Source organism: Salmo trutta, chromosome 39 (assembly GCF_901001165.1).
Source record: "Salmo trutta chromosome 39, fSalTru1.1, whole genome shotgun sequence".
Taxonomy (NCBI): domain Eukaryota; kingdom Metazoa; phylum Chordata; class Actinopteri; order Salmoniformes; family Salmonidae; genus Salmo; species Salmo trutta.
In genome coordinates, this window is record NC_042995.1 from 14542173 (window position 1) to 14557418 (window position 15246).

The window sequence follows — 15246 nt, forward strand, 5'->3', positions numbered from 1 at the left end:
CACTGTTGGCATTCTCTCAACCAGCTTCTTGAGGTAGTCACCTGGGATGCATTTCAATTAACAGGTGTGCCTTGTTAAAAAGTTCATTTGTGGAATTTCTTTTATTCTTAATACGTTTGAGCCAATCAGTTGACAAGGTATGGGTGGTATACAGAAGATAACCCTATTTGGTAAAATACCAAGTCCATATTGTGGCAAGAACAACTCAAATAAGTAAAGAGAAACAACAATCCATCATTACTTTAAGACATGATCAGTCAATCCATAAAATTTCAAGAACTTCAAATGTTTCTTCAAGTGCAGTCGCAAAAACCATCAAGCACTATGATGAAACTGGCTCTCATGAGGACCGCCACAGGAAAGGAAGACCCAGTGTTCCCTCTGCTGCAGAGGATAAGTTCATTAGTTACCAGCCTCAGAAATTGCAGCCCAAATAAACGCTTCAGAGTACAAATAACAGACACATCTCAACATCAACTGTTCAGAGGAAACTGTGAATAGGGCCTTCATGGTCAAATTGCTGTAAAGAAACCACTACTAAAGGACAATAAGAAGAAGAGACTTGCATGGGCCAAGAAACATGAGCAATGGACATTAGACCGGTGGAAATGTGTCTGATGAGTCCAAATTTTTGATTCCAACCACCGTGTCTTTGTGAGACGCAGAATAGGTGAACGGATGATCTAGTTGGACCGCAGAGTGAAGGAAAAGCAGCCAACAAGTGCTCAACATATGTGGGAACTCTTTCAAGACTGTTGGAAAGGTGGTTGAGAGAATGCCAAGTGTTCAAAGTTGTCATTAAGGCAAAGGGTAGCTACTTTGAAGAACCTCAAATATATTTTGATTAGTTTAACACTTTTTTGGTTACTGCATGATTCCATATGTGTCATTTCATAGTTTTGATGTCTTCACTATTATTCTACAATGTAGAAAATAAAGAGAAACCCTTGAATGAGTAGGTGTGTCCAAACTTTTGACTGGTACTGTATATGCTCAGAAAACTTGGTGTGCCGCAGGCTGCCAGTTGGGGAACCCTGCTGTAGAAATGACTGGTTCGCATTTGAATACTGGTGACGTCACTGTTGTTGGGGGTCTTTTGTCAAATTACCAAAGATATATATATTTTTTTTACATAAAAACAAAAGTACAATAGGCCTACAGTTTTTAGTGTGTCATGGTTGGTCTCATTTTACAGCAAAACATAGAAACAACTGGTATGCATTTACGACTGGTTTCCTTGGGGATATAGTACACAGAACTCATGATAGCACAAATCAGCCTATAATAACAAATTATGGCGCAATGGCCCTGGATTTGCTGCTCCATTCCTAAATGGTTAGTCCAGGTCCAGGCAGCATAACATTAAAAAGCCATTCATTTCCAAACTCTCCGAGAACAGTTTGGCTAGCTAATGCACTTACGTCCTGAGGCTTCGGGTGCACCAGTTCGCGTAGTGAGTGACTGTAAATACATTTAAATAAATTAAAGCTAATGTTTTTGTAGCTAAAAGACCAATCTACATGCTTCAGTGCCCTGACATTCCTAACGAACACACATTAACATGGCTATAAAAAGGCTTTTGACGGTTTATCTGGAAATTGGATGAGATTAAACATAAAGCTCTTACGGTCATTATGAATGCTGGACATACTTATGGATGTTGATGGGACTCCATTCAACGTTGGTCTCTATAGAGCACGCGATAAAGCCAATGAACGGCTTCGAAATCACACAGCCAAAATTTGCATGGCTGGGTTGAGTGGGTTTCAAATCTAAAAATCAGCCCATCAAGTGAGAATAATCAGAGAAACAGGTTTGACTGGAATTTTGTTTCCATTTGTACAATGATGTAGACTGGACAGAACCATCTGGTTCTCTCCAACACATACTGTAGTTCAGTCAGTCAGTGTGTACTGACTAATAATGTTAATACAAAATACGATTATTTTAAACAATCAACAAAATTAATATACATTTGGCACATTCAGCCCATTTAATGGATGGGATGACAATGTAGTATTTCCCATGTGGCTCAATTGGTGGAGCAGGGCGCTTGCAACGGGGGACCAGTACGGGGGACCAGTACGAAAAAGTACATAAAATGTAAGCACTCACTACTGTAAGTTGCTCTGGATAAGGGTGTCTGCTATGACTAAAATGTAAATATTTAGTCATTACTTGATTACTGGAGGACAAGCGCAGAACAAAGTCATCTCTTGTTCGTAGTAGTCACTGATAAAACACACACGCCAGCGCAAAGGAATGTCAAATAGCAGGCCCAACTATGAGCACTCCTGTGTATGATAACACTTATATAGCCTAAGTGGGATGGGTGTGTATAATGCTATGAACAGGCTGTGTGTCCGCGTGCACAAGCAGTCGGGTAAACCAAGGGAGGAGCACAGAGCAGAACGAAAGCATTAACCACAGTTAAAAAGGAGAACTTGAACCAAATGGCCGTTGGTATCATCAGTACTCAAGTTACGGCCAGAGTTGGGCAGCAGAAGTTCAAATATGCCCCTACTGTCTCTTTGAAGGTCCAGTGCAGTCAAAATTCTAATTTTCGTGTATTTCATACCATATTGTATAAACAGCTGATGAAACTAACACTGTAAAACTGTGAAAAAATGTGATCAGTTTTTTTCCTGATATTTGGTGGTTGAAAATACAATCTACACAGGACATTATTATCAGCAGGTTTGCATGGACGGGAGTTTCAGCTTTCAATGATGACATCACTGTTCAGTAGATTGGTCAATAGACCAATAACAAAAACTGTTCCAAACCTCTCTTCCAATAAACAGCTAGTTTTCCCAGTCTTCACAAAATTCTTGCTTGAGAAATAGTTTTTTTGCTAAAAAACTATTTTTGCCCATTTTAAATTGAGATAAACAGCTGCATTGGGCCTTTAAGAGTCAAATAAAGGTAATCAACCCTACATCTCAGCAGCAGGAGGCACCAGAGCGCGGCTTCCTGTGCAGGTCCACTGTGTCCGTCGGGATGAGGTGCTCCCCCCTTTCCTCCTGCGCTAGCACCCTCCTCACCGCTTCCTCAAACGCTGCCGCCACGTTGGTCGAGTCCTTGGCGCTCGTCTCAAAGTACGGGTGGCCGCCGTTGTCGCGGCACCACTGGTGGGCATCCTCACCCGAAACTTGCCTCTCTGGCACATCCAACTTATTACCCAGGACCACGAAAGGGAACTTCTCAGGTTCCTTGACATCAGCGTAGTAGGCAAACTCCTTCTTCCAGTTGTTGAGATTGTGGAAGCTCTGGTTGTCATCCACGCTGAAGGTTAGGAGACAACAGTCGGAGCCACGGTAGAAAGGTGTCCGGAGCGAGCGGAAGCGCTCCTGGCCCGCCGTGTCCCAGATTTGGAGCGTCACGGTGCGCCCGTCCACCTCCAGCTCCTTGTTTAGGAACTCCACGCCAATGGTGTGGAAGAGATGCGTGTCAAACTTGTTGGTGACGTAGCGATTCATGAGGGAGGACTTGCCCACGCCGCCGTCCCCAAGGAGGATCACCTTGAGCAGGGACGACTTGGCTGTCATGGCTGGGCCTGGGCTGAAGGGTTGGTGGGGTAGCTGGCTGGGGGGGATGGTCTGGGAAGCACTGCTGCTACCTGACAAATGGATGACATAGTCATTCAGTTTAATCAATCAACTGATTGATTGCTCTGTTAACAGTCTGAGAAAAGAAAATAACAAGATTAAGAAACACAGATTAACAACCTCATCTGTAGTCAGCTAAAGTCAAATCAGTCCCAATGTTATACAGTCTAGTAGTTGATATCTTATCCAATGAAGTCGTAACATTTTCCTGACAACATGAACTGTTGTAGGAGTGTGAATATTCTCAGCGTGTGTCACGTGGACAATGATCAAATGACCATCTCTTAGAGAATCACATGAGTAAAGCTGTGGCCACAGGTCACACACCACAAGAACGTTTTGTCTGCATAATGCTTGGCTTCAGAGCAGACATGATGCATTAAACACGTGGGGTGAGTTTGGCCGACTGTACAGTACAGCAGACAACTATAGGCCTAAAACGTAGTTTAGTCTACTACAATACAGTAGCACAGTAGAGTATAGAATGCATTGTGTAAGGACACAAGAAGAGACAGTGACAGTAATACATTCTTAACACGTCATTTCTTACCGTTATGTATCAGGGCAAACCATAGCCTAATTGAGCACCTGATAGAAAAAACAGAAAGTATGATGTTAGTTCATCATTGTCATGGTATTAACCTATGTGAACATGTCAAAGGATTCCATGACACACATTTAATGAGGCCTTTAAGTTCCTGTAATTAGAGTGAATGTCTGGTATGGGTATTAAAATTCCAGGTTGTTGTAGACCTTGGTTATTAATACAGTAACACACTGAAGGGTTCAATGTCTCTGCTATTAAGCAATGACTAACATTGCAGGCTGCTGAGAAAGTAAAGAGGAATGTTATCCTTAAACAAACAAAGACCCAAATTAGTCCAAGAGACTAGGTGGGTCAACCCACTTGCAATTCTATGAATTATATTTCGAGTTTAAAAAAAGAGAAGAAATAGAAAATCCGATCATCCAATTCCTAACATCCCTGTGAGACCTGTTTGAGCCCTTTCCCAGAGTGACGATTTTAACGGGGCTCCAACTGTTATCTGAGTGGTGATGAAGGGGCTTGGAATGAGTAGAGAAATATGAGCTTATCACCCCCTCAATGCCTCTCCATCACATAATCGATCAATGCCTCGTCTCTGATTGAGGCAGTGTTCAGCAACCTCCTCAAATACTGTGACAACACTGTGCCACTAAATTCAAATGACTTGCACCACTGACCTCTAATCAATGGAGTTAACGATTTAAGAAATCTTCTCTAGCCCTCTATCCATTTCCATAATTATATAATAACATCCAAAAGGGTAGTGAAATAGGTCAGAGACACCGGTAACAGACGCACATCTTGTTAGTGAAATTGGTTAAAAGACTCTGCCTATTGTTAGCTGCCTCAGCCAACTACAGCGAATTTAATGTGCCGGAATATATCTGGACTAGAGAGGACACTGACTGCACCTTTGTTATGCTGCCTTTCTGCAGCTGTGGTTCACAACACACACACACACACACACACACACACACACACACACACACACACACACACACACACACACACACACACACAGAGAGAGAGACAGAGAGACAGAGTCATGTGCCCATATCAGCACTGGCTTTCACCGGTCACAAGATTTAAAGGGGAAGTAGGCCTACTGTTCAGGTTCGAATTTTAAAAAAAATGTTTAAAAAATAATAATAATGTTTGAGCATTATCAGCATGGCAATCAATGGTATGTTTTTAATATTTTTGTTACCTTTATGTAACTATAGTAATGCTCTATCTATTCAACAAAGAGCCCTATTAAAATATCCTACCATAGATTTGTAGAGGAAGACAATCTGGTCCTATCCCCAGCATTACATCCATCACCAGCCAACAGAGAACTTGGTTGGATAGAACATGCGCAGAAGCTTGGAATGTTTGTGCTTTGTTTGTTTGATGACAGACTTAGATAAAAGTGAACACATATCCATCGCGAGGATATTCTAAAAATGGACGTAGGCTATACCTCTGTGACGGTATACTATTGGAAACAAACTTGCTTTGGTAGTAGGCTGATTAGCAAGTACACAACAAGACTGTCATATGGAGTAGGTATAACGGACTCCCACGGTCTAAATAACACACAAACACTAGGAATAAAGACTGCTAGTGGATATACGCGTTCAAAACAACTGGGATCTCGGACATCCTTGACTTCAATGTGTTCAAGACAACTGTGAAAAAAACGAGCTCTGACTGGAGAAAAAAAATCGTTTGAACTGTCATCCAACTCGGAATTACAATTCGGAAATGTGGGCATCTTTCTTAGAGCTCCGACATTCCGACCTGAAGATCACTGACTGATTTGACCTCGTTTTTTTTCAGTTCCCAGTTGTCCCGAACTGCTCGCTTGCCATGAACCACGTAGTCTGTGAGATCATGCGCGAAGCCTAAATATCAGCTAGGCTAACTGGTAAACAAATATAATTTACATTAAATGTGAAAGTCTGAAATATCTAGCTACGAAAAGTATCAATTGGTTGCAACTGTACCTTGATGTTTATAATGTACGTCGGCGTTGCCATACCGCTCCATCCCTTTGCAAAATCCTCACGAGCGGCCGAGGTTTCCCGGTGACATGGCGCTTCTGACGCTCATATGACCGATCGTTTGTCACGCCTACTGTGGGCTAAATGGATAAAGGAAGCTATTAACGTGTGTGTAATTGTGCTTTTGCCACTGAAAAAGTATAGCAGGAAATTGACATTCTAAACACTGATGCGTCATTGCAATGCCCATACAATTACATCTCTGGCAATATTGTGATGACGTTACTGTAACATTCTATACAATGGGCGCTTTCCTCTGCCCAGGAGTTGCATACACATGTCAGATCTCACAACGCGATGGAAAGTTTTTTCAATATCAGCTAATTACAACATAAGGTATAGCAATATTTTAGTCGATGACACAATCAATCACTCAAACACTGCACTTTGTCAAGGATAGCCAAGCCCCGTTGTGACAAGAATACGGGTTACATTAGATAGCACAACCACAAAGTCGAAATTGGCCACAAAAGTCAAAATCTTAATTTAGGTTAGGCATAACTTTAGCGGTGTAGTTAAGGTTTAGGGTTTGGTTTAAAATCAGATTTTAAGAAGATAAATGGTAGTATGGGGTAAGTTAAGCCACATACAAATGTCTGTACTGAATGAAATATTACCACTACCTTTTTAAAACCATGTCTATATTTATTTCCCAAACACAATTCAACAGAATCACAATAACTTTTTATATTTTAATAATTTTAAGCATATTTTAAGACAGTCTTAACACCTAACAAACAATTATTATTTTTTTACACTTTTAACAGACCATGCCCTGTTGTTATCTCATATGCCAGGCCTGGGAAGAAAACACTTCAATTTGCTCAACGTGTCATTGGCTCAACTTACCCCAAGGCAAACATTTGACTATTTTAGCCCACACAGCTACAAGGATGCAATTTCATGCTAGGTTTAGGACCTCATATTGACCTCAACTGATGTATAGAACAATCTTAAAATGATCTACTTTGGTTTAGATACAAGCATCATGAAACCTCTAACACAAATTCCTATGACTTGGTGAAAATCATTTCTTTCTTTTTTTGCAAATAACTTGCTTACCACTTTTTCCATGTGGTTTCTTCCTTAACAGACTCCATGAAAGGATGGCCTCTCCCTAAATATTTGGTAAAAATATTAATTTTGTGTATGGTTTCCCTAGAAACAATGGTGGCTCAACTTACCCCTTTTGCACAAACTTACCCCACTCTCCCCTACATTTCATTCTGCTGTACCTCAATGTACAGTATCAGCAATGGTATGCTCTTTGAAAGATATGAGAATGTGGACTTTCCACTTGATAACATTTATCTATTGTAATATTATTAGTGTGGGACTGGGCAGAAAAGCCTGCACACACAATGTATCAAACAGTGTGAATGTGAATGATTGTGAAGGTGTGTCTATGTTTGTAAGTACCACCATGCACAGTACACACATACTGCCTGAGCATGTGTGTGTGTCTCAAAGAAAGAAAGTTGTCAGACAATGATTGAAAAGTTAAAGGCTATAAACAGGGAGACTATCAATAAGATAGGGAACTGCATGGACTTTGGAAAAGACACTCCTTGAAAATACACATGACATACTGATAGTGAAACACAAACTTAATTCAGTTGATAAAACAGAATGTTATCTCCAATGACTCCGATACAGATATCTCTGTAATGTACAGACACATTACAAAAACACTGATGAGAACAAATCATATACAATAATCTTACATTTCCTACTGTTCAATGGCCATTTCAATGAAAGATATACCCATTTAACAATATAACTTTAACATTCTTTAACAATATAACAATTTATTATAATCTTATGTAAAACAAAATACTGCTACCATTCCATATATTCCCGAACCCCTATCCCTGCCTACAGAGAATAGCTCATTTAGCCAACTTTGTCCAACTAGCATGGATCTTTCTGGAATACTAAGACTTCATTGTCATCACAATGATGGGATCCTGAGTCATTAGCACTGGCTGTGGGCTAGAAAGTGAGGGATCATGGGAGATCAGCAAGCCTCCAGACGGAGGGTTTTGTCTAGATGGGGTACAGCTTATCTCAAAATTGACTTTTCGTAGCAGGTTACGAGAATTTACGCAGCAGGTTAGGAGAATTAACATAGCGGGTTAGGATACTTTAGGTTAGGAAAAGGGTTAGCTAAAATAAAAATGTACTTTTGACATCAATTTGACATAAACTGTATCCCTTCTAGACATGACCCTGCCGGAGCTGTATCTTGGGCTGATTAATGGGTCACATGCTCCTTGTGCTGCTCACAGGGTCACATGGCCACAGGAAGGCCACATGGGTCTTAATCTGAAGCTCAACTGAAATGTCAACGTAGGGACTACACCTTCTGTTCTAACAGAAAGACCCTATGATAAACACACATTACCTATTAATGCCAGAATGAGAAATAGTAAAAGAAAGTTAACCACATTTGTATTACAGTATGTAGCGCAGCAAGTTTAATGACAATGTAATGTATAATCATGTGGTAAAATGTCCCTTTATTTCTGTGATTAAAACATGACATTATTTAGTTTGATAGGGAAAAGCCATTTCAACAGAATCTCGACAAAAACAAAGCAGGCATTTTACATGTGGTGTGGTGAGGATGGCCTATCAGAGGCACACCCAGCCGCTGTGGTACCACTGCTCCCCACACCTGCTACAGGTCACAAAGGTCATGGCATCCGTGTCTGCGGTGGCCTGGCGGACCCACGCCGGCAGAAACAGCGTGCCCCGGGACACCTGCGTCACTCTGCAGTCCGACCCCTCGCACCGCCTGCACCGCAGCTTCTGGGTGGGCGTCCCCTCCACCCCCTGGGGTAGCTGCCTCTCGCTCACCCCCCGCGATGAGTACTCCTCCCTCAGCCGCTGGAGCTCCTCGTTGGCCATCTCCTCCACAGACATCCCGGCGAAGACTTCCGGCCCCAGGCTGCCGCCCAGGAGACCACACCGAAGGTGGCCGTTTTTGGGGTTCCTTAGGTTGGCCACCTTACTCCTGATGCAGGCCTTGTATTTGGCCTGGTTTGCACGGTGCAGCGCATGGATGTGCACCTCTATGACGCGGGCCAGATCTGCAGTCTTCCCCTCTGCTTCCTTGGAAGTTTCTGGACCGAGGGCACCAAGGAGGAGCTGGATGCACTTTGTCCTCAAACCCAAATCAGAGGAATCCTTACAGAGGGGAGGGTTATCCAGGGAAGTGGTGGCAGGAGTTTCTGACTGCTTTGAGAGGGTGAGCAAAATTGACCCTGAAGACGAATCACCAGCTGCCTGCCACGATGACACCCCTTCTCCCTTAGTTCTCCCACACTTGGTCCCATTTGTGAGTGTTCTGTCCTCTGACCCAGTATGGAAAACCGCATGTTCACAAGACACACCCAACTCCACTGGTTTACTAGCATCACCAGCAGCTAGGCCACCTCTGTCTGCCAGACACGCTTTATCAGCCAGCATACTCTCTCCAATGACAGTGAATTCTTCTTCACTTCCCTCCTCCTTTGAGATGTGATAGGGGTGACTGTAGAGTTTCTTCCATTTTGACAACAGTTGCTTGGCTGTTTTTTTCACTGAATTGTCTGAGCAGGTTTTGAGGAGTCTGTAAAGGACCCTGAAGATGTCTGTGCCTTGCAGCTGCTCACAAGTCACACAGGCATTATCAAGGGCGGTCAGGAGAGGCATAATGTTGTCATAGTTACCCGCCCTGTTAAATTTGTCCATTTGAAGAGCATGATGAGTGATCTGTTTTGTGTCCATGGTGGTCATATTCTTAGAGACTGTGGCGGGAGAAAGACATTGATATATGTAAATGTGTTTAGGCTACAGCGTTTGTAGCGTCAAGACATTTTGTTTGATATTGGCAGTGGAACCCCTTGGGCCTAAAAACATTTCTGCACTTAATACTTTTTTTATGCAATGCTTTGAAGTGTGGCAGACACATTTGAACAGAATTTTGAAACCAGATTATAAAATGCAGCCAATGCACGTCGGGACAGGCTACACTAAAATGTATGTTGGGAAACGGAAGCTTTGATGCAATATGTTAGCTAAATTCTATCACACCAAATATAATTTAAAAGCACTAAACGTTATTCATACCCCTTTTCGGTTCGAAAATACAGCGCAGCCTACCACTCGAATCGAATTGCTGTTCTTGAGCGGTCAGCCGCCATATTTGTTTTGTTTTGCGGTGTCCAACTGTCACTTGTTGCAACATTGTAGCACAGAGGAAGAGGCTACGCGAGAGGATTTACTCAGCCCAAAATCTGTCTACGAAAATAATACACGAAGTGAGACATTTTTGTATGGTCAATGAGAGTGTTGAATTTGCTAAAACAAAATAATTCATATATAATTTGCTACGTGAATCTTAATTGATCGAATATAAGTTTCGTAATTGTTATTTTGTTGCGAATGTATTGATATAAGTGGACGCACATGGAATTTCGGCAAAAAAAAAACGATTTTATTTCAGAGTTTTGGCTGGTCACACGCGTGTATCTGCCCTCTCATTGGCTAGAATGGTCCCACCTGATCGTGACTTCTCCCGCCTGCTTCCATGTCTGAGGAAAAGTATATCCATTGTTAGAGCGTTCACTCGACTATCTTGTCAATATAATAGAACATCTTTGATCGTAATAATGCCCATGTGACTTTTTGCCATGTACGTTTACATTTCCATTATAGCAAATATATTGTAGGCTAGGTTGAAAAACTTTTCCGGTAGAAACTAAATAATAATAATTAATATTATATAAATAAAGCCATTTCTACCCATATCACATTCTTTTAAAGTATTATTTTGAGGTCACACCTTGGTCAGCCATAATAGTGTTTGTTGTGGAGTTGTTTGTGGACAGTAGATGACATGTTGGAGCATGCTCTCAAGCAATAGTGCTGAAACCAGTTACTTTTTCTGCAATGCAGCCAATGAATGAAAGCTAAGAAAAAAGAAGTATACAAGCAAGACAAGGCAAGTCTGTCAGTTGTGAAATGGAATAACTTTATGTTATGTAATAAAGTTAGCAAATTGAGGGAGAACTGTGGAAATGGGCACATGCCATCTGGGTTGTGAAATTGCGGCTAGCAAGTTTGCCGCCAAGCAAATGGTAGAATGGCTAAAGTAGAATAGGCATGAGGATCGGTGTTAGATGAATGGGGTTTGAGCTATTCTCTGTTTGGTATGACATAAAGAAGGAAGGTAAATATTTGTGTTGCATAAATGTTTGTGTGGCATCTTACAGTAAACCTGTACGATGTCGCACCTTAGTAAGGCCTACTGCTCTAACTATAGACCTACAGGTATTTGTCTGCCAATACAAATGCAACACAAACATTTACCTTGTAAAGTTATCCAGGATAAAGTTTAACACACTGACTGTGTGAATGTGGCATATATTATATTATTCATATGTTCTAATTTTTATTTATTTTATTTTATTTAACCTTTATTATTGAATGGGCAGTGTGTTTAATGGTATAACTTACCTAGGCTATATTGCATAAGCAGCTGTGCACAATGCATTTAGTCCGTTAACAGAGAATGGGTTGTATGTAAACACTGACTTGTAAAAGAACAAAAAGAACAAAAACGAAAATAGTAAAATAAATAAATAAAAATAACAAAATCACACTGGCTTCAACCTTTGGCATTGTTTTGCCATGACATTGTGGTTTGCATTGAAGAAAAATAGATGTTTTATATTCAAGCAGTTATGCTCTACAGCAGGGATTCCCAAACTCGGTCCTGGGGCCCTCCCTGGGTGCACGTTTTGGTTTTTGCCATAGCACTACACAGTTGATTCAAATATTAAAAGCTTGATGATGAGTTGGTTATTTGAATCAACTGTGTAGTGTTAGGGCAAAAACCAAAAGGTGCCCCAAGGGGGGGCCCCAGGACCAAATTTGGGAATCCCTGCTCTAGCGCTACACCCATTGGCCATAGAAAGTAAGCAGAGTAAAGGTATTGGGAACCTGTAATTGGTATAGTGAGCTCTTGTGTTGTGAGGATTTAGCTCTATTTTTAATTTGATGAATACAAGGTGACCTTTTCTCTGAAAGCCTACTTTCAGGTGATAGTTACAATACTCATAATCGTCTCACAAACTCTTGCCACTCCTATATGTTTAGGCCTATTTACTGTTTACAACAGGTATACAGAGGTTGTGTATGAATACTTTTTTTTAAATACAAAGGATCAGTGGGGAATAAAATGTAATTCTCAGAACACGTTAAACTCACCCTTATCATGCTACAGTATGGGGAAGGAGATGGGTGGAGTCAGGTTGGTCTGTTTATTAGTTAAGGGGAAAACCAGCTGTAGGCCTACCACAACAACGACTGGCCCCAGTGTGCTGATCTAACTGCAACCAGGAATGACTGGACTTCCTAAAAACCCGCACCAGGCTCCTTTGGAGCTTATTGAATCATTTGCTTGGCCCGCTGCCGCAGTCCGTCCTCCCTGCACTCGGTGCGTTCCTTGTAAGTGGGAATGGAATTTTACCAGATGGTAGTGATGATGATGATGATGATGATGATGATGACGCTCACATGTGTTATGGCCACAAGGAGGCGCTCTCTGCCTTCTGATTTGATCAGATAGACGTGACAGCGTAATGTGCTTTGTCACATTGTCTCCTCCTCCATCGCACACAACCACATCCAACGTCTCTGCTTGACACCTCATAAGGAGGGAACTTGTTTTAAAGTATGAAGATTCTCATACAGAATGAGCAGGTAGAAAAGGAATGTGGCCAGTCCCCAAGCCCCCATCACTTACACCCAAATATTACCATTGCCTGCTCCAAGGTACCTCCCACTAATGTTTCATTTTCTCCCTGCTGCCATCTTGCTAAGTACTCATACAGTAGTCATACTTTGTTTTTAAATGCCACTTATTCTGAAAATGATTTATGTTATTTGTTCATCACATTTAGTGAAAGGATTGTGTCTATGATGAATGTGTCACGGTGTCTGTTAAGCCAGTTCACATTAGACTCACTTACAGCAGTGCTATAACTGCATCATCTCTGCATCAGTCTGTTGGTGGAGACTGGAGAGATGGATTCAGTCAGTATTGCAGACAACACAGTGTACCGGAAGGGAGGGGGAGGCTGACTGTCCCGGCCAACACACACAAGCGCGTGCATAAACGCACGCACGCACAGTGACCTTGAGAGCAGACGGAGAACAGGGATGGGGAGGGGGTGGGTTAGGGTGTGTGACAGATTTTGTTATCCCACAAGGGATTCACCCTTGCCTCGCCTAGCCTGAACTCTACGCATCTGTGTGTTTACTAACAAAGAGTCTCACGAGACACGAGTACATCACCTCAAGATACTATTGGACCAACATATCGGTTACTGTATGTTTGACATTCCCCCCCAAACTCCCATGCCTCAGTAGATGAGACTCGACAAACATCCAGCGAGACTAAACTATGGACTGTTATGTCTGAGCTGGGGTGATGTTTCAGTTGGTCTGATAAGCGACGGTTGTTTTTAATCTAGAAATAGCTGAGAGGAGATATCTCCTGTCCTACTTTGTTGTTATTAAATCAAATCAAATTTTATTGGTCACATACTCATGGTTAGCAGATGTTAATGAGAGTGTAGCGAAATGCTTGTGCTTCTAGTTCCGACCGTGCAATAACTGGTACAGTGTGTTGCGTTTTTATTTATTTTTTCCTGCTGTGTCTGCTTTCCGCTTGTATTAAGATGCATTGAGGCTCTACAGCCCTCAAACTCAACTCTGGGCCTCAAAGCCATTGTTCCCCTCTAATCAGGGACTGATTTGTACCTGTGACACCAGGTGTGTGCAATTAATTATCAGGCAGAACAGAAAACCAGCAGGCTCTGGACCTCGTAGTGTAAGAGTTGAGTACCCCTGCTCTACAGCATGATTCATATTTCAGATGACGATATCAAAACGGTCCATGGGAAATCTGGGTGAAAGTATGACTCATTTCAAGTGCGCTGCACACTTGATTAACATATTCCATTACTCCCTTGACTGAATGCATATATACAGATGCTTACTGCCTTCCCATTGTCAAGTGAATGGGAATGATTGCACTTACTAGCGAAAGTATTGATCTCTGCCACTCTCACATTGTTTGAATTATGTATTTTGATCCATCCTGCTCACCGTAGGCTTCGGATCACGGTAAGGTATTTTCTGGGAAGGAAAATGTTGATGATGTTTCTGCTCAGCCACTGCTGTGGTTTTTAACACATGTCCACCCGATCGGCTGTCCTATTTACTATTTGCCATTGTGGTGACTCATCACATTGTTTTCCCATGAACTCACATCGGAGAGATGATTGGTCTCACGGGAAGCCGCAGCCCACCAGGGTCCTTATAGACACAATCGCCCACATCCGCCCACAATGCTTAGCGATATCTATCTAAATATAAGTCCAAAAGGGCCTGCAAATGAAGTTAGTAATGACTCCAATGCCTGAGAGCTTGGATAGTACTTTTCTCGTCAATCATCTTGAAGAAACGTACACTTAAAAATGGGAAATCAACCAAATCCTTCATTGTTAATAAAATGGAAAGGTCAAATGCTTTATTATCTAAATGTTGAAAGTGCGTGGGCGTTAGAGAGAAACAAAACGGTGTAGTTTCAGACCATGTGGCAGAGGTTGATGTGGGTGCTGGAGATGGGCGTGGGGTGTGAGTAGGTGTGATGTCGTTGATGTTCGTGTGCGTCTGTATGCTGTTGTTTGCGTGTGTTTGTTTTATATTGTTTGAAGAAATGTATAAAATCGGACCAAAAAAAAGGTCATGCCTCCAATGCCTGACCCTGCTCGTCATATGATGTATCTGGAGGTTTACGGTTGGTTCATGGTCACTGTGATGTGGTATGAATGAAATGCTTTAGGGGCGGAATCTGACTGGTACTGTGTGTATTGTGTTCACCAACACTATCAGGCATCTGTTTATTTTGCATACTCCAACCGTAGTGAGACCACAGGCACCCTTATTGTTTCAACAGACACCCAGTCTACTGTTGCTGCAAATTGCATCA

At 41.9% G+C, this 15246-nt stretch overlaps 2 protein-coding genes across 3 annotated transcripts; both read right to left on the minus strand.

Annotated features, from left to right (window-relative positions):
* Positions 1-1122: 1122 nt before the first annotated feature.
* On the minus strand, positions 1123-6230 carry LOC115179426 (ras-related protein Rab-9A). Of its 2 annotated transcripts, none has more exons than XM_029740936.1 (3): positions 6144-6230; positions 4159-4196; positions 1123-3619 (listed from the first exon to the last, which is right to left on the minus strand). In XM_029740936.1, the coding sequence occupies exon 3, from the start codon at positions 3546-3548 to the stop codon at positions 2943-2945; it is 606 nt and encodes a 201-aa protein (XP_029596796.1). In that variant the 5' UTR covers positions 3549-3619; positions 4159-4196; positions 6144-6230; the 3' UTR covers positions 1123-2942. The 2 variants fall into 2 exon arrangements, with proteins under 2 accessions (XP_029596796.1, XP_029596797.1); XM_029740937.1 differs by having other exon boundaries at positions 1123-3684; positions 6144-6229.
* A 1562-nt stretch (positions 6231-7792) lies between these two features.
* LOC115179595 (transcription elongation factor A N-terminal and central domain-containing protein) lies at positions 7793-10623 on the minus strand. The gene is made up of 2 exons (XM_029741205.1): positions 10314-10623; positions 7793-9991 (listed from the first exon to the last, which is right to left on the minus strand). Exons 1-2 carry the CDS (start codon positions 10429-10431, stop codon positions 8835-8837), a joined length of 1275 nt encoding a protein of 424 aa, XP_029597065.1. The 5' UTR covers positions 10432-10623; the 3' UTR covers positions 7793-8834.
* Between the last annotated feature and the right edge of the window lie 4623 nt (positions 10624-15246).

Coding starts and splice junctions, on each gene's coding strand:
- LOC115179426 (XM_029740936.1), bottom strand. CDS start 3,548: ATGACAGCCAAGTCGTCCCTGCTCAAGGTGATCCTCCTTGGGGACGGC.
- LOC115179595 (XM_029741205.1), bottom strand. CDS start 10,431: ATGTTGCAACAAGTGACAGTTGGACACCGCAAAACAAAACAAATATGG. Junction 9,992..10,313: donor TATTTTCGAACCGAAAAGGG/GTATGAATAACG, acceptor CTCCCGCCACAG/TCTCTAAGAATATGACCACC.